The sequence below is a fragment of the Porites lutea genome, chromosome 1, assembly GCF_958299795.1.
Source record: "Porites lutea chromosome 1, jaPorLute2.1, whole genome shotgun sequence".
NCBI classification, from domain to species: domain Eukaryota; kingdom Metazoa; phylum Cnidaria; class Anthozoa; order Scleractinia; family Poritidae; genus Porites; species Porites lutea.
In genome coordinates, this window is record NC_133201.1 from 11,536,317 (window position 1) to 11,558,512 (window position 22,196).

Here is a 22,196-nt window from a genome sequence, read left to right on the forward strand (position 1 = left end):
CAAAGGCAAGTGTGTCCGTCTTTGTTTTTTCAATTTAATATGCGCATATCCATGATCTACAGCACGCTAAGCGTGTCGTGCAAGCGTGTCGTGCGCGTGCTTTCACCTTTAGCATCAAATTCCTGTGGAGGGTCACATATAGATTATTATTATTATTATTATTATTATTATTATTATTATTATTATTATTATTATTATTTTGCACAACAGCGGTGCACGTATTTAATTGTAGCGCAGGTGTTTGTATACATGTCAGGGAACAAGGCAGAGCATTAAAAGTGGTCGAGCAATTATGCACGAATGTGTTTACTGATGGTGCACTGATGGCGCACAATCCTTGTTGTTGTTGCTGTTATTATTTTGTCCAAATCCTTTTTCTTTTTTGTTATTTTGTACAAAAGCACTGCACGTATTTGATTATAGCCCAGGCTTTTTGCATACATTTTTTTTATTTTTTTTTATTTTTAAGAATGTTGTTTTTCTGGCCCAGGCTGAATATTCTTATTTTCCTGCCGATTTTAGGCGGAAAATATTCTTGTATTATTCGTAAATTATAGCTTATGACATTTCCGTTTTAGAATTTATTGGGGTATATGTATATGTATTACATGTACCGTTCATCGAACTGTCATTAGCGTTGAACATTTGCTATAGCTAGTGCAGGTTTTTTCGTTTTGTTGGCTAGTTTCGCCGTTCAGAGAAAGGAATAATTTTATACGGTTAAGTTAAAAACATAAAATTGTATTGTATTTACTGATGTTTCAACTCACAAAATTATATCTATCCTTTTCAAAATCTCAGCCTCGGCTTTATTCTTAAAATATTCTTAAAATTTCGCAAATTTCAGCCTCGATATTCTTATAAAAAAAAAATAGAGTGTACATGTTAGGCAACAAGAGCGGCCTTAAAAGTGTTCGTGCAATTTTACTAATTGAAATATCATGACACCCAATATTATAATCGCGTGATCCACATCTATTCTTGTGCTTGTAGCTAAGCAGAAAAATATGATAATGATAACTGTGTGAGAGAAATGAGGTGTGTTTTGTCCATATATGGGTGCCAGGCAGGCCGTCGGAGTCTTTGTGGCATTCAGCAGATAGGCCATTTACACATCTCACCGAGTTGTTTCTTAATCACATAACTTTTCAATGTGTTTGCTTTCTTCCCAATTCAAATTCTTTAATCAGTCGGACCATTTATTGTTTTCCTGTGTAGTTAATTGCGTAAAGTCCAGTCAAATAGCATGTTAATAATATCGAGCGAGCATATTCAAATATGTTTTAGGATGAATATATCTTGTGTTTCCCATATATAAATTCTCCATCTGTTGTCAGGGCCGTACAAGGAGGAAAATACTGCACGAATTGAAGTTTTGCTAAATTGGAGTAAAATAAGCGAAGCTAAACAAATAGCTCTGCTATTTTCTTAAAACTATTAGATTTGTTTTGCACTACTGAAACAGCTTGAACGGTTGGAAGGTTATCGTTATTATTTTAGTCGCTATAGTTAGTCCTATTGTATTTTATAATTGTGCCCTAATTCGTTGTTTTCAGGGCCACAAGCTTATACATTTTACAACTGTTAAAATACCACCTCATTTAAGTACAGTTTTTACCTTACTAATACCTTAATGTCATCCTTCTTTCAGTCCGCAGTTGCAATGTGGAAAAGTATTGTGGGACATATAATAAACTGGGTTAATTCGCTTTTCCTTCTTGTTGGCCTGTCCACATTTACAACAGTCCAAACAACAATGACCAGTCCAGCAGACCCAAGTAAGTAGATGTAATATATTGCGTTGATACACTGATTAACACGATATGATAACTTGCTACAATCGCACCCCACTTTACGGATACCCTCTTATAGCTTCATTAGATATTACGGACAGTTTTCTTTGTCCCGGAAGAAAGAAAGCTCTTCTAAATGTAAGACGCTCAATACGGACACCCTGTTGATTCGGACACTTTCTATGCCCCCTCAGTGTCTGTATTGACTGGGTTTAACGAATGGGTTTGCGTGCTACTTCTTTGCATACTGCTCGTTTAATAAAGATACTTTGATTTTTTTTTTATTATTCAAACTTACCACTTTCTGAAGTAAACGCTGATGGTCAAGAACTGGAAGAATCAATTGGTAAAGGAATTAATCAATTCTGATAAACTAATATCGGTGATGATATTTTGATATTTTACATAATTATTTGTGTGAAAGAATTTTTTTTATCATCATCGCCATCATATCGTTATTGTTGTCGTCATCATCGTTATTATCATCATCATCATCATCATCATTTTTGTGGAAACCAAAAACTTAAACCATCTTTTAACAATGACGTTTTGTTTGATTCCAGTGTCTGAAGACTTGGTGGTCCGGTTTTATGACAAGAACATCAGTACACAGGAGCTTCTTATCAAACTAAATATGACCCGCCACAGCTTTTCTGTGAACAACCTATGCCCCTCATCACGCTTCTCTTGTGAGACAGTCTGCCCACTGAATGAAAGCAGCGAGGCTCGAGAAAGAATGTTCCAGAAACCTTGTTACTGCGATACGCTTTGTCTTGAGCTTGGTGATTGCTGCTATGATTACTTCGTAAGGTACGCCAAGTGGCCAGGTCATACACCTTGGGCATCTATTTTTATCTACTACTTTCAGCCAGTTTAGATGCATTATTTTGGCCTTTTTCAATTTTGAATGCACTTGTTTTTATTCCAGAGTATACAGAAAGCGTTCCCCAAAATGGTGGGTACGCCAGTGGGTAGCGTTCTTCGCGATCTCTGATTGGCTACTCTCATACTCATACATTTTCTCGTAAGTTACGAGCAAAATGAAAACAGCCTTCCGGTTTGCTTCCGTAGCAAGCGAAGGAATTTAACAAATAAAGGAAGAAACTGTTCCCGACAAAACGAAGAATACGACAAAATTCTGCTTGGCAGTGTTTTACAGGTAAAGATAATGGAGTTAACTGAATTGTGCAATAATGTGACAAAACCTTATTCGCCCCTGTCTGAGTGAAAAAAAAAAAACAACAACAACAACAACAACAATAAAAACAAGAGCAAAAACAAAAGACAAAAGAAAAACGTAGAGGATACAGTACTGCAGCAACTATTTCACGTTGATTTCATTTTGCTTTTCCATTTTCGCTTTTTAGATGTGTGGATGACAAAATACGGAAGCGTGACCTTTCAAGGCATGTCTGTGTTAAGACGAGCAAAAAAGGTGGTCATGGTTACGCTTTAATTGACAGTTGTCCGTCAGACAATTCTGATAGGAGTTTGGAATCTTTGTGCTCCGTATCTTCTTCATCTCTCGAGTTGCCTGTCATCGATCTTCACGACAACAGCTTATACAAGAACTTTTTCTGTGCTAAATGCAATAACGCCTATAACCCAGTTTATTGGAACTTCTCTGCTTCATGTAAAAGAAATTTCATCCCGACAATACTGGGAGATAATCCATACAGCAGAAAAATGATGTTGGACTTCATAATTAAGAATTGTGATTGGGAATTTACAGTGCCACGTATTAGCAGTAACCTGAAGAACTGTTTATCGGTAAAGGTCCAGTGTAAAGAATCTGTTCCAGAAAATTTGTTATTATCCAGCCTTTGTTCCTTTTATGCCTTTCCCGTTTGTAAAGATATTCAACGTAAAAATCCTCACTGTGAGATGTGCCGCGGAAATGACATCAGTGAGCTTTCGTGTGTCTGCTATCCTGGTCCCAGCGCTGGCGATCCTGGACCATCTTTGGATATCTTATTTGACTTTTCCTCTCCTTCAGATCATACTATTACAATAGGAGATATAAAGACCACTGTGAAGAACAAGGAATGCAGTTATGGTTTTGTATTTGATCCGCTCTCAGAGGAATGTGTACAAATGTATGCACCAGAGAATGTAGTGGGTCTTTCCGTTACTAATAATGGATCCGTTGTCAGATACAACTGCAAAGGTTCGGGCTTTGTTAAACGTCACATAAGTTCTGTAATTCTGTTGCCAAATGGCTCAATATGGATCCCATTAAACAAGAGAACATATAACAACGAAAGTTACTTTATCAACGGTTCCATGGTATTTGTTTGCGAAAATTTTACGCGAAATTTCACAGAAACGACCAGATTTGTATTTAACGATCAAAAATTAACTGGAAAGCAGATTTTGACATATGTGGGTTGTGCCATATCGATAATTTCCTTGATTCTTCTTCTTGGAGTTTATATCTTTTTAAAGGAGCTGAGAACATTGCCTGGGAAGAATCTGATGAGCTTGTCAACCGCCATGTTGTTTTATCACACATTCTTTTTAATGTCTGGCCAGACTAGCCGCCCACGTCTTTGTATGGCAGTATCCATTCTGCTCCATTATTTTTTGCTGGCAACATTTTGCTGGATGAGTGTAATGGCCTTTGATGTTACTAAGACGTTTACAAACAAAGGTATTTAAAGGCAGATTTCATGCATTGTATACTTTCAGCTGCGTACCGCAGTGATTTCCTTGACTGCCTGCGAAAAAAAACAAAAAAAGATTCCTTAAGTAAATGGTTTCCAAATGTTTCAACTCTTGCTTACTGGGTCTTTCCTCTTCTCTTCCTGTGGCACTACCGTGAGACACTAGGAAGGAGCTGAGGCTCAATCCATTCAAAAGCAGTAACGTCCCACTGTTTATAAATGGGTTTTCGAAACCAAAATCCATCCCTGTGTACGACGGCTCTTGAGTTCCAATACCTGATTTCTCTTTATTCTACCCCCTTTTATTTTATCTTGTTCTGTTAGTCTAATTTTCTCTTAATTGAATGTAATAAAGATTAATATTTAATATTTAGGGCAGGCCTCCGGCACGGCGAGCTCACGAAGCAGCAAGATAGCCTTCATAAAGTACCACATTTACGCTTGGACATGTCCCGCAATTATTGTAATTACCAGCTCTGTTCTTGACACATCGAATGCAGTTTTTATTGGTTATGGTAAGTTAAATTATTAATCGATTCTACGTAGTTTGGGTCAAGGACTGTACGTCTTCTCAGATAAATGTACCTTAGACTGCTCGTTCCCAGAGCCCATCCTTCTTTTGATCACATAGTCTTTGAACGAGCGCTTTGAAAAAAAAAAAAAACGAAAAGAAAAGAAAATATTAGAAATGCTATAAGGGATATTGAGAGCGTTCTATTGCGATAATTTTATGTTGAAACGACGAAAAACTGCAGGCAGGCGATCGAGGATTTTATATTCACTTTAGCGAACTGCACATTCATGGTAAGGCATATGCTGTGAAAATGAAATTCAGTATCGTGATACGCAATTTCATTTCACGGTATAATAGTCTCGATTATCAGTCGGTCAAAGGACCTGTAGGTGCTATTTTACCTTTCAAACTGGATGCTGTGTTGTGTGTAGCTCGTTAGTTAGAGGAGTTTTCTGTAACAACGTTCTTGTATTTCAATCGGATTTTATGTATTTAAAAAGACACAAAAGCATTTAAGATACAGTGCTGATATTTCGGCTTCATAAAAGACCAATAGAAAGGCGGGCGTGACTCTGTCAAACCCATTTCCTTGATTAAACTCGTCCATTGGCATTGTTCACTCTATCGTTCAAACGTCCCTACTTTAGTGACATTTATCTGCTTTACTCAGTGCAAATATTGTGCAATAGGTTTTAACTTAGGTTAAATCAAGGGCAAATATGGTAAATGCCGCATTTGCCCACGAATTCACAACCCCGTGTAAATTGGTATGCGATCTTTGCAAATTGGTATAACATCTTTGTCTTTTATTTCCTCCTCCTTTGCACCTTTTTTTTTTTTGCACCATATTCACCCCGAAAAACTTGTGTAAATGTAATGTTTCGTGCAGTGTGTCGAACGCACTTGCAAAATAATCCTGATTATCGATGGTTTTATGAAGAAAAAGGAAGAACGTGACAGCCAAGTCCCTCGCCGCTGGTCAGTTTGAGGCAATTATTTGTATCTAATCATTAAGTAGAATGTGAAATGGAAAAGTGTCCTCCGTTCTTTGTTTGATCTGCGTTAAAGCTTTTACTGTCTTTATCTTAGGCGAACGTCTCTGCTGGATTTCTAATGGCAAAGCACTTCTCGTTGTCCTTGGGATACCTGTGGCTCTTTTGCTCACTTTCAACTGCGTCGCAATCTATATCACACTCTTGTCCATATGGAAAGTCCAGAAGGTACCAGCATAGCTTTTAAAAGCGTTAATAAAATCCATATAGCGGAAGTCATCCGCTGTCTTAAGGGTCGACTGATTTTATCCTTTTCAAATTCGTATTTATGTTCATATTCCAGGATGGCGAATCCTTGATTTCCGAGTTACGTTGATAAGTTGAGATCTCCAAACTTTGGGAAACTGATTAGGTTTTCATTTATTTCAGTTCATAAACTTTTAATTTTCACATAGGACTCGATAGAAGAGTAGTAACTTAATTCTTTTTTTTTTTTTTTCTATTCATTATTCATTCATTAAATATATATTTTTAATATTGTCCTTTAAGGCTACTCGGAGGGTAACAGATCAAAGGACCAACCTTCCAGTTTTGTATATCAAGCTGTCTTCTGCCTTGGGATTCACATGGCTGCTGGGATTTATTTATCCGTTCGCCAAAGTCGAATTTTTAGCTTACCTGTTTGTCATTTGCAACAGCTTGCAAGGTCAGTTCGAAAACCGAAGTAAGCATACCTCCGTGGGAGGTACTTTAAGGAATGGTTGGGTAGCGAAGTGCCGCTGGGACCCCGGAATCCTTAGCCTATACCAGACTTAGTTGGGCTGAATTTTGCTAGTCTATATACTGGACAGAACTCCCAAAAACTACGCCTGTATTGTAGTTGCTGTTTTCTAAAATTACTAATTAAGTTCGACGACTTGCCAATTTTATCTTCCTTAGTTGCAATTCTGGTTTCCCAGGTCGAAACTAAAATCTTCAACCAGTTGATCAGTTTCCGGGAAAATGGGTCTATTTAGTCCAGTCATTTCGTGGTTGGACCAGGAACTTATTTCAACTGAAGCTTTTTCTTCGCCAATCATTTAGAATTAGAGTAAACGGATGACTAAAAGACCCAAAAGATTCGATCATGAGAGCACTGGGACCTTTTGCTTCCAATATGTGATTAAGGATAGTTTTCTGAGTCTAAAACTGTTAGAACATCATCCGTTCCAATTAGTTCTAGCTTAACCTGCTACTTTTTGCCAAAAAATGACTGGACCAATTCCTAGACCCAAGCTCCCTTATTTCTATACCTATTCCAAACTTAATTGCCTGAAAAACATACTTCTTACACCAACACATCTGTTTATCCCATATATGAAGGCATCCCTGGGGGGGGGGGGGGGGGGGGGGATGTCATTTGCGGAGGATAGATGATGTAATTATGAAGTGTCGGATCCTGGAGAGGAGCCCGAGGGTCCCGGGCCCCCCTTACTTAATAGGACGAAATAAGGGCAGATTTTTTTTTTTTAAACACCGGGCCCTCCTCTTATCCCAGCTGGGTGTGGATGAACCCTCCTCCACCCCCGCCCCCTTTATCGGGAGGTCTGGATCAGCCACTGTTATGGTTCAAAGACTGTGCATCGCTTGTTTGATTGACTTCAACAAATGACCAATTGTGGTAAATTCACCTTTCAGGGTTCTTTATTTTCCTTGCTTTTGTGGCAAATAAGAGAACTCTTGTTAAAATGAAAGGTGCGTGGAGATTGCCATCCAAGTCTGATGGATCAACAAACACTACCTCAAATACTGGCAAGAATAAGACAACAAACAGAAACAAGAATGAAGAATTAGCTTTAACTACAGTTTTGTAAACTGGACGCTTTGCTCATAATTTATATCTTTTTTGTTATTTTAGCGTGGGATACTGTGCTTAATAACTTAATTACAACATCGGTGAAGTTATTAGGTGAATAACTAGTTCTGCACTGCTCATCATCCACTAGGCATAAAACTGCGATATCAAAGATGGTGACGATTTACAATAGCCGCCTTAAAAGGGAGGTAAAAAAAGCAACATTGAAGCTTTTAATGGTGTAAAACGACCATTCATTTTTTTTTTTTTGCTTTATGAGCAAGCCCAACAATTTGATTGACGTACGTTTTGAAATGGCGGATGACCTCACCTGAAGAAGTTTTATGTTCCTTTTGCGTCAGTTTTAGTCACTGTTTCGTGGCTACAGCGTACCTTATTCGTGCCCTTCATATGGGAAACTGGTAAATAACATTAACATCAGTTTCGAGGTCGAGAAGAAAAAGAAGAAATTCCTGCACGGTCAGAAATATTGAAAATATTTGGATAAATCCTTATTGGGCGACTCGAACTTTTTCAGAAACTTTATTGAAAAGTGTCCCTGTCGCATGCAAAAGGGATTGCTTCCAAATAACACCAGGGATCCATCTTCTAAACGGGGAGCAAGACGCGGTTGATTTGAAATCCATTGGGAAAACACATGAGTACACTTATTACACTAGACAAAGGATACTGCATTTGGTTTGCAGCTGACCTTACAACGGCCATGTTGGTTGACAACTGAACAAATATTTATAGCGCTTCTTTGGGCCGGTAACAAAAGTCAGTTTTGTTATTCAAGTTCTGCCAAAAAATGTCTATTTTCCTGTTAATCAACATGGGCGCTTTGTCACTCGAGGGTGCTAAAAGTCAAATTAAAAACGAAGTTGTGAAATGGTATCCTTCGTTATGTTAATTATAGAGCCTTTTTCTTGAATTTTAATCATTTCCAGTCGAGTTATTAAGACGCCGAGAATGGTTTTTCAGAGTGATATTTTTTTCGCTACGAGATAAATAAAGGTTATTCAGTTTAGACAATTAGTCCAATAAGCAGCCACAGGCATTAGAGATGAATAAATCACTATCGTTGTATAGTTAAAATGCGAAGACCTATATGAGAGGTTGTAATTAGTATTTGCACTTGTCTCTCCATAGAACTGCAGCTGCTGTTTTCACGATAGCGTCATGCATTTTGCTACAATTATACTAGGATTCATTTCGTTTCCTCTTTTTATTTAAATTTAGTAGTAATCCCCAATTTGCACATGAAACAACACGTTGCAGCACACATACAAAACGGAACAGGTGAAGATTATAAAAACGATCTAATTATTATTGGTAGTCAGGAGTTTCTGGCCAATGACGAAGTTTGCATCAAACCTTCCTAAATTCTCTGCTTCTTTAATCCATATATAGCAGGTAAGTTACTTAAAGAAAGTTTAGCAGGATTAATTTTCTTTTTTCCAAAAAAGCGAATGATTATAGCGACAAACAACAAAATTTAGACCTTACGTTATCTTTGTTATAAAATACTGATTCCTTTAATAATAATACTAAATTGTTAGTGTTTTGGGGCTTTTCAGCTCTGGTAAAGACCAATGATAAACCCTAATAATGACGGTTAGAAGATGATATACGTTTGTAAAAAACTTTGTTTAGATTGGGTAAATATCAAGTTATCAAATAAATCTTTTTCGAGGGCTATATATATATTATTATTTATTATTAGTATTATTATTTTTTAAGTTGGTAACAAAACATTGAGCTCTTAAATTCAATTACTCACTGTACAACCTATCTTTCATATTACAGGAGGTCTTATTATTTTATTGCTGTACAAAACTACTGCACGTATTTGAGTTTAGTACAAGTGTATGTTAAGCAGAGCGTTGACAGGTCGTGCAGTTAGGCATGAATTTGCTCTCGATGTCCCATATCAAAACCAAGTAAACGTAATTCATCCTCGTCTTGATCTCCTTACAATCATGACGTTGGTGAAGATTGTGACATTATAAAAATATATGTATATATTTTCTGTAAAGATTCTTGGCACTGCGTAATACTCTTAGCCATTAAAACATGTTTTACGGTAAAGTGGTTATCCCAGGCGTAATGTAAAGATAATTTATTCGTTTGCTTTCTTTTAAGGGCTATGTCAGGTAAGGCTTATTTTTTTTTTTAAGGCCGTTCATGGATAATTGATATTACACCCCTGCGCTGAGATATGCTCGAAGTGGTTTCCAGTTGATTAGGGTTAAGAGTTGTTAAGGTTATTTTTAAATTTGAAAGTCGCAGCATATTCGTCTTTTGTTTTCCTGACGAATTACTACCGTCCACTATTTCTCTGTTTCCAGGGCCACAGGTTTAATGTTTTCAAACTATTACTATATAGTTCACCTTCTTTAAATAAAGTTTTAACCCTGCAAATACGTAAATATCCTCTTTCTTTCAGTCCGCTGTCCCATTTAAGACGTACGAACGACATATGATGTATTGGGTTATTTCGATTTTTCTTGTTGTTGGCGTGTCCACGGTAGCATCCCAGACTACACCGAGCCCACCACTGCCACCCTGGTCGCCATCTTCGCCGAGCGCAACGCGTCCTACAGTTTCTCCAAATAAAACGCTCACAGCTCAAGAAGCGAGTCCAGCAGTTCCAGGTTAGTCCTTGTAATATCTTGACGTACTGATGAAGTATTTTTTATAGAACACACAATGATAAAGAGCCTATTAAACCCCGTGCAAAGGGACGTAACATTTTATTTTATTTATTTATAATATAAATACGTTCAGGTAATCAAACAAAGTATATGGGCAAGACTACGACACGTATTACATTTAAGACAGTTAAACTTAAAAGTGTAGGGATTTTCACAGTGGTAATTACTTAAGGCGGTTTTGTAATACTCTACCGTTGCTTGTTTAAAATCATTTAGGCGTTCATACGCAGGTTCAGTTCATCAGCAACAACGTAACGTTCCAGACACGTACTCGCATCTGATGATATAGGGCTTTTGATAAGTTGCTGTCTGACATCAAGGTTCTACAAATTTAATAACACCACTAGATAAAGGCCTGGTGATGCGAGCTTTAGGAACAATCGATGGATCTACCGATACGAGACCATTAATGATTTGGAAAAGAACACAACAACAACAAAAAACAACAACAAAAAAAACACCATATCTAGATTCTCCTGCCAATTTGCTAGCCAGTAACTCCCAAAATTGTCCGACGTTACAAGTCGTATCCGTTTGCACACCCTGTTGCATGTTGTTGCATGCTATTGTCTATTTTTGGAAGTTGTTGCCTAAAGTTAGACACTGGTCAAAATTTTGGGCCAACAACCTCCAACATTTCTTCTGTTTTATGATCGCTGAAGCGTGGCACAACAGTGTTGGATCCGCTATTGTCTGTACAGCTCTTTCAACATTGTTGGGGCCACGCATGTGCAAAATACATGGTCTCCAAAATCTTATGGGTTGTATCCTTCCCACGATGCACTGCAGGTCCTAAAATTATTGGGAGTTGATGCAGCTGTTTGCACAACACTGGCAACACGGACGCAACAACTCCCAACATTGTTAGCCCAACATTGTTAGCCCAACATTGTTGGGAGTTGTTGTGTCCGTCTACACGTGGCTTAAATGTGAACGGATATCGACAAGCTATATCACTTGAATCTTAGAAAATGCAACATTTCAAGTGCCATCATGAATGTTTATCTCCTGTAAAGGAAGAAGAATGACCACAATCATTAAAAAATCCTCCTTTGTCATGCATTCGGAATATATCTATGACCTGAAGCAAACTGACGCCAGTGAGACACTATGATATTTGATTGAGCAGTTGCTGGATGACGCTGTCTTTTATATAAAGTTATGAAGGTGATTAACACCCTGCCAAATGTGTATAATCTTTCATACGAAGGATAAACTAGATATTTTCTACATGCAAGGGTATTCTGCAGGGCTGGTGCAGCAGCTAAGACCTTGCTTTGGTTCTTTCTTGTTTTGGTCGAAGACCTTTTGATAGCTTTGGGAAATGACGTCTTATTAATTGATTTCAGTGTCTAGAGACTTGGTGGTCCAGTTTTATGACAAGATTATCAGCACACAAGAGCTTCTTATCAAACTTAATATGACCCGCTACAGATTTTCAGTGAATAACTTATGCCCCTCACCACAATACTCCTGTGAGGCAGTTTGCCGACTGAATGAAAGCAGCCAGGCTCGAGAAAGGATGTTTCAGAGACCTTGTTACTGCGATGAGCTCTGCCTCGAGCTTGGTGATTGTTGCTATGACTATTTTCAAAGGTAAGCTAAATTAATTACACGCTCGCCATCCATCTTTAAATTAATCTTAAAACTGAGGACATCTCTTTCTTGTCTTTTTTTTTCAGTTAAGGAATAAGCAATTAAGTTAAACTTGCCCTCAGGTTCACATGCCTTAGTATTTTATTGCGCCTGTTTACTAGTTGCGATATTTTTAAAGATACAAGTATCCGAGGTTTTAAAGACGTGTTATAGACGGTCATTTAAAATAGTTAAAGCCTTATTTGCCGTATGGTTGCAAAATTTTCTCCAGTAGAATTCTTGAGTTCCTTATCCAAGCTCAGAAAAAATAACGGGGGAAAAAATCCCCCTTTGTATCCAGGCTCCCATATAATTAAACGTAACTACCCAGTTTTTCTTTACATGTGGAAAGAAGTGTACTTGCTCGATCAAGCTCCTCTTCAATAAAACTGGTCTTGTATGGGACACTTGTAATATGCATACTCTTGAAGACGTTGAGGCCACCGCATCAGTTATCTAACATTAATTTATTTTCCATGTGTCATTTTTTATCTTCAGATGTGTGGCTGACCTTACACCGAAGCGTCACCTTTTAACGCATGTTTGTGTTAAGACCAGCAATACAGAATTTTATGGCTACACAATGATTGGCAGCTGTCCATCAGACAACTCTGAAAAGAGCTTGCAAACTTTATGCTCCTCAACATCTTCACCTTTAGAGCTGCCTGTCTTCGACTTTGACCACAACATCGTTTACAAGAATATTTTCTGTGCCAAATGTAATCGCGCCAGTAATCCAGTTTACTGGAAGTTTTCTGCTTCCTGTAACAGTCGTTACATCACGGCAAGCGATATTCCAAAAAACAGAACCATGATGTTGAACTTTTTAACAAAGAATTGCGATTGGGAATTTACAGTCCCGCGTGCTAACATAAACCTAAAGAAGTGTTTGTCGGTTAAGGTCCAGTGTAAAGAATCTGAGCCAGAAAATTCAATATTATCCAGTCTCTGCTCTTTTTATGCTTTTCCCGTTTGTGAAAATATTCAAAGTAAAAATCCTCATTGCGAGATGTGCCGCGGAGATGACATCAGTGCGTTTTTGTGCATCTGCAATACCAGTCTCATCACTGCTGCTCCTCCTCCGGTGGGTGGAATACCATCTTTGGATATTTTATTTGATTTCTCGTCTTCCTCGGATCATACTGTAAAAATAGGGGATAAAACTACCATTGTAAAGAATAGGGAATGCCGTCATGGTTTTCTGTATGATCCGTTCACAGAGAAATGTGTGAGAGTGCAAGTTGTGGATAGCCCAGTTGCAATCAATGGATCTTTTACCAATTACAGTAGCTGCAAAGGATCGGGCTTTGTTAAAGTTGGCATAAGTTCCGTAACAGTTTTACCAAATGGCTCAATATGGATCCCATTGCATAAGAGAACATACAATAACGGAAGTTACTTTATTAACGGTTCCTTTGTGTTTGTTTGCGTAAATCTCACAAGGAATTTTAATGAAACAACTACACTTAACTCTGAAGATGAAAAGTTAACTGGAAGGCAGATAATGACATATGTGGGTTGTGCCATATCGATAACTTCCTTGATTCTCCTTCTCGGAGTCTATATCATATTTTCGGAGCTAAAAACACTGCCTGGAAAGAATCTGATGAGCTTGTCAATATCCATGTTGTTTTATCACACCTTCTTTTTAATGTCCGGTCAGACTAACCGCCCACACCTCTGCATGGCAGTATCCGTTCTGCTTCATTATTTTTTGTTGTCAACATTTTTCTGGATGAGCGTGATGGCTGTCGATGTTGCCAAGACGTTTACGAAGAAAGGTATTTAAAGAATGAGTGTCTTTTGTACTTTAGCACTGAAGTTTGAGGATTTCCCTGACTACACAGGGCGAGATACAGAATGGGGCAATTCCCAAAGGCATTGGTTTACAGCTTTCTAAAAATCTTGTTTGCTGGGTCATTGCTCTTCCCATGCCGCAAACACACGACACTGGGAGGGAGGCTCAATCCAATTCGAGAGCTGTTTATGTATGCGTTTTCGAAATCAAATTCATTCTTGTGTAACAGCTTTTGTTTTAACTTCATTTTTTCTTTATTCTGTGTGACCTTTTATGTTATACTATTAGGCTGACTTTCTCGTATTCAACGAATAACAATCAAGGAAAAGTTTAATTACTGTATATTTGCCACAGGACAAACCTCCCGTTCGGTGGCACGCTCACGCAGCAGTAAAGCGACCTTCATTAAGTACCACATTTATGCTTGGATAAGTCCTGCAATTATTGTCATCATCAGCTTTGCTCTTGACACCTCGGGTGCGGCTTTTATTGGATACGGTAAGCTATTGATTGATTAAACAGATACTCATGTTACATACCTACACTTAACATCAAGAGGATTTTTTGTTTGTTTGTTTGTTTTGTTTTGTTTTTTGGTAGTGAAAGAATACAGCCATCTTCCCCACCGGCTATTTTGAAATGGATATTGGACTAAATTCACTTAACACTATTGAGTAATATGTGATTCTTGTCTTCCGCTTTATATTTGAAATCAGAATAAGGCTTCTTTAATTTTGATCCTAGGCGACAACTTCTGCTGGATTTCTAATGGCAAAGCACTGCTCGTTGTCCTTGGGGCACCTGTGGCTATAATTCTCTTGTTTAACTGTGTCGCAATTACTATCACGCTGTTGTCCATTTGGAAAGTTCAGAAGGTAAATTACCAGCCTAGAACTTGGGAGCGTTAATAATTAAACAAAAATCAATCTTGAGTCAACGAGTCTTATGTCTTCCTTCTTCTTTAAGTGTTATCCTCCTGAATTCTGAGTTGCTGCTGTACCCATATAGTAAGCAAGGGTTTAACCTAGGGATTTGTGCACACTTGAAACCTGATGAGGTTTTGATTTGTTTCAATACAACAGCCTATACCTGTCAAATAACACTATACAACATAATGACCTATAAATTGACTGTTTTTATTTATTTGTCATTAATCATTTATCTTTTTTATCCCCATTTAGTCCTCACGACGGGTGACAGATCAAAAGGCCAGCCTTTCCATCTTGTACATCAAGCTGTCATCTGCCTTGGGATTTACTTGGCTGCTGGGATTTATTGTTCCGTTTGCTAAAGTCGACTTTTTAACGTTTCTGTTTGTCATTTGCAACAGTTTACAAGGTCAGTTTGTCATCAAAAAACTTCTTCCGTTAAACAGGCTATTAGCAGTTGATACTAAATGATTTATTTGGTAATTAAGTGTGACCAATTCTAATTCCTTTTTCGATTGATCAGGCATTATTAAGCTGTTGATACATATAACTTTTAAACTTTAACTATTTAGTTATTATTTTTTTACACCTGATTCTACATCGTCATGCTCTTTCAAAGTTAATTGTTTTTATTAGTTGAAATCATTTTCTGCGTCCATCATTGTGTGGCTCATTGGACGTGCACGTCCTTAAAATCAAAAAACAAATAATAAAAAAATCTTCAAAATAAAAAGGTAGCCGCCATTTAGCATATTAAAATGAAAGCCGTCAGAATTTGTGAGCCCGCAGTTAACCCGTCGATGTAATTTTTACCAAGAGTAATTAAAAGTAATAATTAAGCTAGTTGATTAAAAAAGCAAACACACACACACACAAAAAAAAAAACGTGCGCGCCATGGGTATGGATAAATTGCTCTTACAGTTTTTAGCGGTTTGAGCTGAGAACTTTGCAGGGTTGTAGAACCTGGAATTCTTTAGGTTTCTGTCGTTTCAAAAGTTTGAATTGCAACGTTTTTGGTGGGAGAATGATGTCACAAGATTGACAGCAACATTTAACTTTCCACTGGTAGGTAAAAAACAGATGATTTTCAATGAAAGACCGGGACAAGACAAAAATTAATGTGAAAAAAAGTTTGTGGAAAACCTCAATTGGTTGAGGAGACAAAGCATCTTGAGGTTTTCCTTTGTTTGTAAAAATAGTAACAAAAAATGGCGGAAAATTCAAAATTTAAAGCTTAATGATTCTGTAACCAATCAGACATGCTCTTCAAAACATTTTACATTATTTACTTTGTATCTTGCCACGGTCTTTTAAAATCACCTATTTCTTACGCTGTCAGTTGAAATTTAAATTTAACTGTCAAACTTGTGACGTCATTTTCCCTCCAAAAAAAACGTTGAAGTTTACATTTTTTTTACTAGAGGGTTTAAGGGGTGGGGGGCGGGGGGGAGGGGGGAGGAGGAGAGGAGGAGGTCCACATGTCGGTTGACGGATAAAAATTTCGACCTTTGTCGGTGTCAGTAAATCTTGGTTCATGATTAATAAATGAGTTAATTATTAATAATCGTCATTTAATTCACATAGTCTAAACTCTATAACAGTAAAACTTCTTCATTCCTTGTAGGTTAATCATTTGATTTTATGGAACCTTATCTTTAAGCTGCGCGATCGTTTACGCCACCTTGAACAGTCTTTAACCAGTTCTTCCCAGTTCACAGCCCAGCGCAATATATAATCAATAGAAATAAGTGGTCGACGAGGAAATGCCCAGTCTAGCCTTTGAGATGAGTGGGATTTTAGTTAAGTTATTGTTAGTGACTAAATTCTGTTTTCCGGGAAATGAGCGCGCACTTTCCTGGATTTTCTGTGAAAATGAGGAGAAACAAAGGCGCACCAATTGAACGGTCTCAAATGAGCTTGAGCTGCTGGCACAAAAATAGGCAGTCCTCTAAAGAGGCCTGGAAAAAAGGGGAAATCGAACCTATGCGACTTTATAACTATTTTTTACAAGTAAGTTGGTGACAGGAAATTCTATGAGTAACGAAATAGCGATTTAAAGTGATTTACCTTCACCCATATTGTTGATAAAAATGAGAAATATAAACAATACGATTTATCTCTGAGGGAAAAAAAATCCTACAATGTAGGAACATGTCGGTTGTCGGTCAATATTTTTCCCTTCGGTAGTCGATAATTTTTTCTCGTTTTGTTGGTAGTCACACAGGGAACCCGAACGCTGTATTAGCTAATAGAAAAAATAGATATATTTACGCTGTATTATTTAGCTAATAAAATAAAAATATTTATTATATACATACAGAGAAACTGACTCACCAAAAAATTGTGTTGTAAATTTTGATGCGCAAATGAGTTCTAGCCAATCAGAGGAGTGAACTATGGTTTTCACACGTGAAAAAAAATGATACGTCCGATCAGAATAGCGAACAATGTTTTTTCACATGTGAGAAAAATGATACGTCCAATCAGCTGCCACAGAGGTGTGTGAGTTTCGCGCCAAAATCCCCGCCTTTTCTTGCAGCTTGCGCTGCTGGGTGCCGCTTCGCACACATTCGAGGAGAAAAGTTTTTCTCAAAGAGTTTTTTCTCGTTAAAAAAGTGAAAAACATTTCAGAAATGGAGTGGAATAGTTTCGTTTGTTTCACTGTCGATAAAGAAAACTGTGGAGAGCCGGCGAAACAACAGCGAAAGGGGGAAAACAGAACAAGACGTAAGGCCTGTATTGTGCTTTTTTTCGGAGCTACTTTGTCTTCCATTTATAAGCTTAGGCTTAAATTGAAACCGGCCATTTTACTGAAATTTACTCATTTTCAATTGTACATTCAGAACAAACAGTTAAGATTACTTGTAGTTCTTAGATTACCTCATATCCTTACCGTCATTTATGTTTTTAAGAAACGTTTCTACTAAAAAGCTGGTACTTCGTTTTCATTGTTATTTCGTGGTGTGTAGCGGCAAATTTAAGGATTTTGGAAAGATTTAAAATAAAAAGGCCACCAAAATGATGAATAGTATAGAACAAACATAATACCACATGTAAAGTGCTTGCGTACGGTATTTGCCCACTCGTTTTTTTTGTATCACTCGTTCGCTGCGCTCACTCGTTCGATTTCTGATACAAAAACAACTCGTGTGTAAATACCGTACGCCAGCACTTTCCATGAAGTATTCTCTATGTATTTACCTGTCTTCCTGTGTCTTTATGAGTCGTTTTGGAAGGGATTTGAATCAGATCAGAGACAGTTAACATTGCTGGTTATCAAATGCTTTCTTGAGATCATTTCCTAAGGAGATAGAGGGGTAATAGTTAACATGACAATATTCTGAGAAACGTGAGGCGAAATTTGAGCGTCTTATTTACGACACGCCAGACAAGCAAACGCATTTTGATAACCAGCAATGTTAACCGTCTCTGATCGGATTCAAATCCCTTCCAAAACGACTCATAAGGACACAGGAACACAGCTTAATACATCCTTCTATTTTATTAGCTAAATAATATAGCTAATTTTTCTATTTAACAATTATTCCACGAAGGCGCGTTGGATATGAGATGATAGATAGCCAACGAGGCGCGTAGCGCCGAGTTGGCTATAATCATCTAATATCCAACAAGCGTAGCGATGAACATTTTTTTTTTGAAAACGTATCGGGATTCTAGGATTTTACACAGCAGGAACAGCTAAAAAACCTGGCAGATAATGTGAAGGAAAAGAATTTCTAAGTGACACCGTCGAAATTACTGTGAATTTGGATTTTCGGTGCAGTTATAAAAGTAAGAACAACGGAGAAAAACTATTACCTCGGTCGCTTGTTAGAAAGTTGTTTGAAGCCACAAGCTGGTTTTGCTGAACGAAAAAAGAAGCTATACTGCCGCCTCGATTGCTCTAGTGAATGGCTGCATAGCCTGTATTTGTAGCTGGTTACTTGTGATTTATATTCCTGATGTCGGATAAACAAGCCGCAGTTATCCATCGGCGAGTGACTCGATCGGCGAATGGCTTCGCTATCATGAAAAAACAACACTTGTCTTCTTTCGTAGCTGGTCGAGGTACTTTAGTTCCATGTGTTTTCATGTGTTTTTCGACAAACTTTCAAACAAGCTCTTGTGGCTTTTTTGTTTGTTTTTGTCTTTTTCTTTTGATGAAATTGCATTTCTAGTATTCCAAGAAATGAATTAAACAATTTGCTTCGGGCGCCGTTCTATCCTTTGCGAAAAAAAAAAAAACTCAGCTAGCTTCCAATTTTAAACTGACGCGTACCCCGACCATATTTGGAGAGCATGGTATAATAGCTCATATACCATAACGGCTAAGCCGATCAAAATGCTAGAATTGCATTATCCAATGATTCAGTTTTTAATAATAGCTAATACAGCGTTCGGGTTCCCTGTGGTAGTCAGTTATTTTTTTCGCCGTTTGTCGTTAGTCAGTTAACCCCATTCACATCCTCCTCCAATCCTGCAAAGTTTCAGTACAAACAGATAAAAACTAAAAGAGCAGTTTTGTACTGGCCAGTTTCAGCCTTCTGTCAGTCCGGCGTAAGATTAAAAAATATGACGTAATAATGACGTCAAATTAAGCCATTCAATGTTGGAACTAATGAGTATGCTGTAGTTAATCTTTTATTTCAGGTAATTTTGTAATTTTTGTTTTTCCTTTGTTTCAAATTCATCAGCATACATTACCATACCCAAAAACAATGGAAAAATAAAACATTAACAAAGATAAAAAAAAAAAAAAGTAACTACAGCAAGTACGTTATTCCTTGTAATTCAACTTTCAGGGTTTTTCATTTTCCTTGCTTTTGTGGCAAATAAGAGGACACTCGTTAAAGTCAAATGCGCGTGGGGATCGCTTTCCAAGTCTGATGGATCGACAAACACCACCTCAAACACTGGCAGGAACAGGAGAACAAACACAAGCAAGGACGAACAATTAGCTGCAACTACTGCTTTGTAAACAGGACGCTGGGCTCTTTGTTTGTGGCCCTAAGTTTCCTAACACTGTCTACCACTGAAATGACAGATGGCATCATTACAGGCTGCCTTGTTGATGAACGTTTATGTGTTTTTCCCCCGCACCTGGTTTTGCAGAAATCCGGGATCATGAAAAACGAAATAAATCTAATTAAGCTTTGGTTATAAATCATAAAAATTGTTCCCTTCTAAAAAGTAAACGAATATATTTTTGTTTTGCTAGAATCCTTCTCTTGGGGTGATGCCACCTTTTGGAGCAGTAGTGTGTAAATGCGCACGTTTCTGCGGTTCGTTTCTTGGCACTAACGTTCAACTTAACACAGATAGAGTGACTTGAAGATAAGTAGGTCCTCCATAGTGAATTGTGATTGATATTCCTTGTACAAAGAAGACGTTATAAGAGCAATTTCCGAAATTCAGCAATCGTAAGTAAAAAATCATGGTCAATAAAGAATTTACTATATGGCCAAATAATTGTCATCCCCAACGGGTTGAAAAGGTCAATCTTAACATCGTTCGAGTAGCCAATCAGGACACATAATTCGTTTCATCTTGCCACACGCATCTAGCCAAATAATAAATTCCGTTTTTCTTTGTTTGATTTGTTTTATTTTTACCTTAAAGTACCAATACCACTGAGGTTAAACAAAAATGAGCTTAATTTGCAGCAGAAAGTGTAAGTCTAGTCTTTTATACCATGGATGCGAAGTTAATGTTCGAAGCCAACAAACAGGTAGGAACTCTTAGGGCATTTTAAGCTCTGTAGGCTGTCGTAACTAACAGCGCCATCGGCTATATGTTCCTTCTTTTGTTAGAAACATTTTTAACAGTTAGCTTTGCTTTAGCATGCGTAACATTAACTCCTTTACGTAAATTTCTTCGTATATTAAACCTAAACATTTTCTACCCAAAACCACTGCTGCACAGCACGTATGTATGACTAACCGAAAAAATGTATGAACTTTCAGATCGTTAAATTCGTGCGGTGCAGCTGTTGTGCTCGAATTTTAAAATTTGTCGACTTCTTTGAATATTCGACCATTGCTGCAAAGATATCAATACTAAATTACCCACCATGTTGTGAGAGAAGCTGATATAATACGTTCACAGCCAGTACGGGCATTATACAGTATTTCACCCCCAGTTTCGTATTCTAAGGTAAATTAACTTAAACCGATGGATACAATGCTCGATGTTAATAACGCAGCTGTTTCTTTGTCTTATTCTTGGCTCCAGTGATGTAAAATATTTTTCTTTGGTATGTTAAAGCATTTCATATGTTGTATCGTTAAGTACTAAACGTGCGACAAAATATTAAATTGCTCGTTTCGGTCGAAATATAAGAAAAAAAAAATGCCTCTTATCACGTAATTTCCGATGAGTCATACAAGCGAAAACCCAAGGCTGACGAAATGGGAAAAAGGGAAAGGGAAAAAGCTATGCATCTATTAAGCGTCTGCCCTTAACCAACCAAAATTGTCAAGGGGACGTGCAGTAATAAACTGTTAAGCAATTCCTTGTGTATCTGCACCCTGGATGCAAACACAAGTCAAAGCAACGATGCTGGTGAACAAACTGTTCCTTTTTTTTTTTACTTTTCCCAGAATTTGTATGGAAAATCGTTTCTTCGTGTTGACCAACAAAGCAGCGATTTGAACCGCAAACCGGAAACAGATTTAGCAGGCTTTTCGCTTGGAACGGCCCTATCTTTGTTTGTTTTTAAATTGTACTAGTTTGGTAGGATATTTCTTGAGCTCTACGAATTGAATGGAGTTCAGGGCTATCCAGTGAACATACAAATAGATGTCGTAGCGAAAGAAATAGCCGACAGTTCTAGCAAACACAGCTTGAAATGGATTCTCCAAGAATGCCGATTTTGCCACTTACTCTATTGGGAAAAAAAAAAAGATGAGGGGGTGGAGAAGAGAGTGTAAGGAGTATGAAATTCGAAAAAAAAAAAAGATAGGCTTCCTTTCATTTTTTTTTCGTGAAACTAAACACAGGTCAATCTTTTGGATATTATACTTTCCTGTTTCGTTCCGAATTAAACTGTATGTCTTCATAGTTTTCTCTTTTCTTTAATGATTACGAAGATTACTATAAATGGTTCGTTGGAAGGAAAACTTGTAGCTGTGCTGATGTGTCGTCTTCAACTAGGCAAGAGCCAACTTGGCCCCAGTTAATGTCGAGATGGCGTATTTTTTGTTATCATGTGACGTAATAGTCTGTTGTGTGATTAAGTCATGCCAAGTCCAAGTAATTAAGAATACTACTACAAGAAATGCATAACATTAAACAAACAAACATAAACAAAAAGACAAAACA

At 37.5% G+C, this 22,196-nt stretch overlaps 2 protein-coding genes across 3 annotated transcripts; both read left to right on the forward strand.

The window, feature by feature from the left end:
- The first annotated feature begins 1,653 nt into the window (after positions 1 to 1,653).
- LOC140945122 (uncharacterized) lies at positions 1,654 to 8,773 on the forward strand. Of its 2 annotated transcripts, none has more exons than XM_073394187.1 (7): positions 1,654 to 1,778; positions 2,357 to 2,603; positions 3,161 to 4,443; positions 4,831 to 4,971; positions 6,060 to 6,190; positions 6,512 to 6,668; positions 7,640 to 8,773. In XM_073394187.1, exons 1-7 carry the CDS (start codon positions 1,664 to 1,666, stop codon positions 7,813 to 7,815), a joined length of 2,250 nt encoding a protein of 749 aa, XP_073250288.1. In that variant the 5' UTR covers positions 1,654 to 1,663; the 3' UTR covers positions 7,816 to 8,773. The 2 variants fall into 2 exon arrangements, with proteins under 2 accessions (XP_073250288.1, XP_073250296.1); XM_073394195.1 differs by having other exon boundaries at positions 3,161 to 3,960.
- Positions 8,774 to 8,975: 202 nt separating this feature from the next.
- Positions 8,976 to 21,079, forward strand: LOC140945112 (uncharacterized). The gene is made up of 8 exons (XM_073394177.1): positions 8,976 to 9,212; positions 10,246 to 10,453; positions 11,863 to 12,109; positions 12,647 to 13,929; positions 14,301 to 14,444; positions 14,691 to 14,821; positions 15,128 to 15,284; positions 19,679 to 21,079. The coding sequence occupies exons 2-8, from the start codon at positions 10,279 to 10,281 to the stop codon at positions 19,852 to 19,854; spliced, it is 2,313 nt and encodes a 770-aa protein (XP_073250278.1). The 5' UTR covers positions 8,976 to 9,212; positions 10,246 to 10,278; the 3' UTR covers positions 19,855 to 21,079.
- The last annotated feature ends 1,117 nt before the right edge of the window (positions 21,080 to 22,196 follow it).

What these genes read in the sequence shown, in the direction of transcription:
- LOC140945112 (XM_073394177.1), top strand. Translation starts at nt 10,279, where the DNA reads ATGATGTATTGGGTTATTTCGATTTTTCTTGTTGTTGGCGTGTCCACG. An exon ending in AGCGAGTCCAGCAGTTCCAG is followed by an intron (nt 10,454 to 11,862) that starts GTTAGTCCTTGT and finishes AATTGATTTCAG; the next exon opens with TGTCTAGAGACTTGGTGGTC. An exon ending in TGCTATGACTATTTTCAAAG is followed by an intron (nt 12,110 to 12,646) that starts GTAAGCTAAATT and finishes TTTTATCTTCAG; the next exon opens with ATGTGTGGCTGACCTTACAC.
- LOC140945122 (XM_073394187.1), top strand. Translation starts at nt 1,664, where the DNA reads ATGTGGAAAAGTATTGTGGGACATATAATAAACTGGGTTAATTCGCTT. An exon ending in GACCAGTCCAGCAGACCCAA is followed by an intron (nt 1,779 to 2,356) that starts GTAAGTAGATGT and finishes GTTTGATTCCAG; the next exon opens with TGTCTGAAGACTTGGTGGTC. An exon ending in TGCAGTTTTTATTGGTTATG is followed by an intron (nt 4,972 to 6,059) that starts GTAAGTTAAATT and finishes TCTTTATCTTAG; the next exon opens with GCGAACGTCTCTGCTGGATT.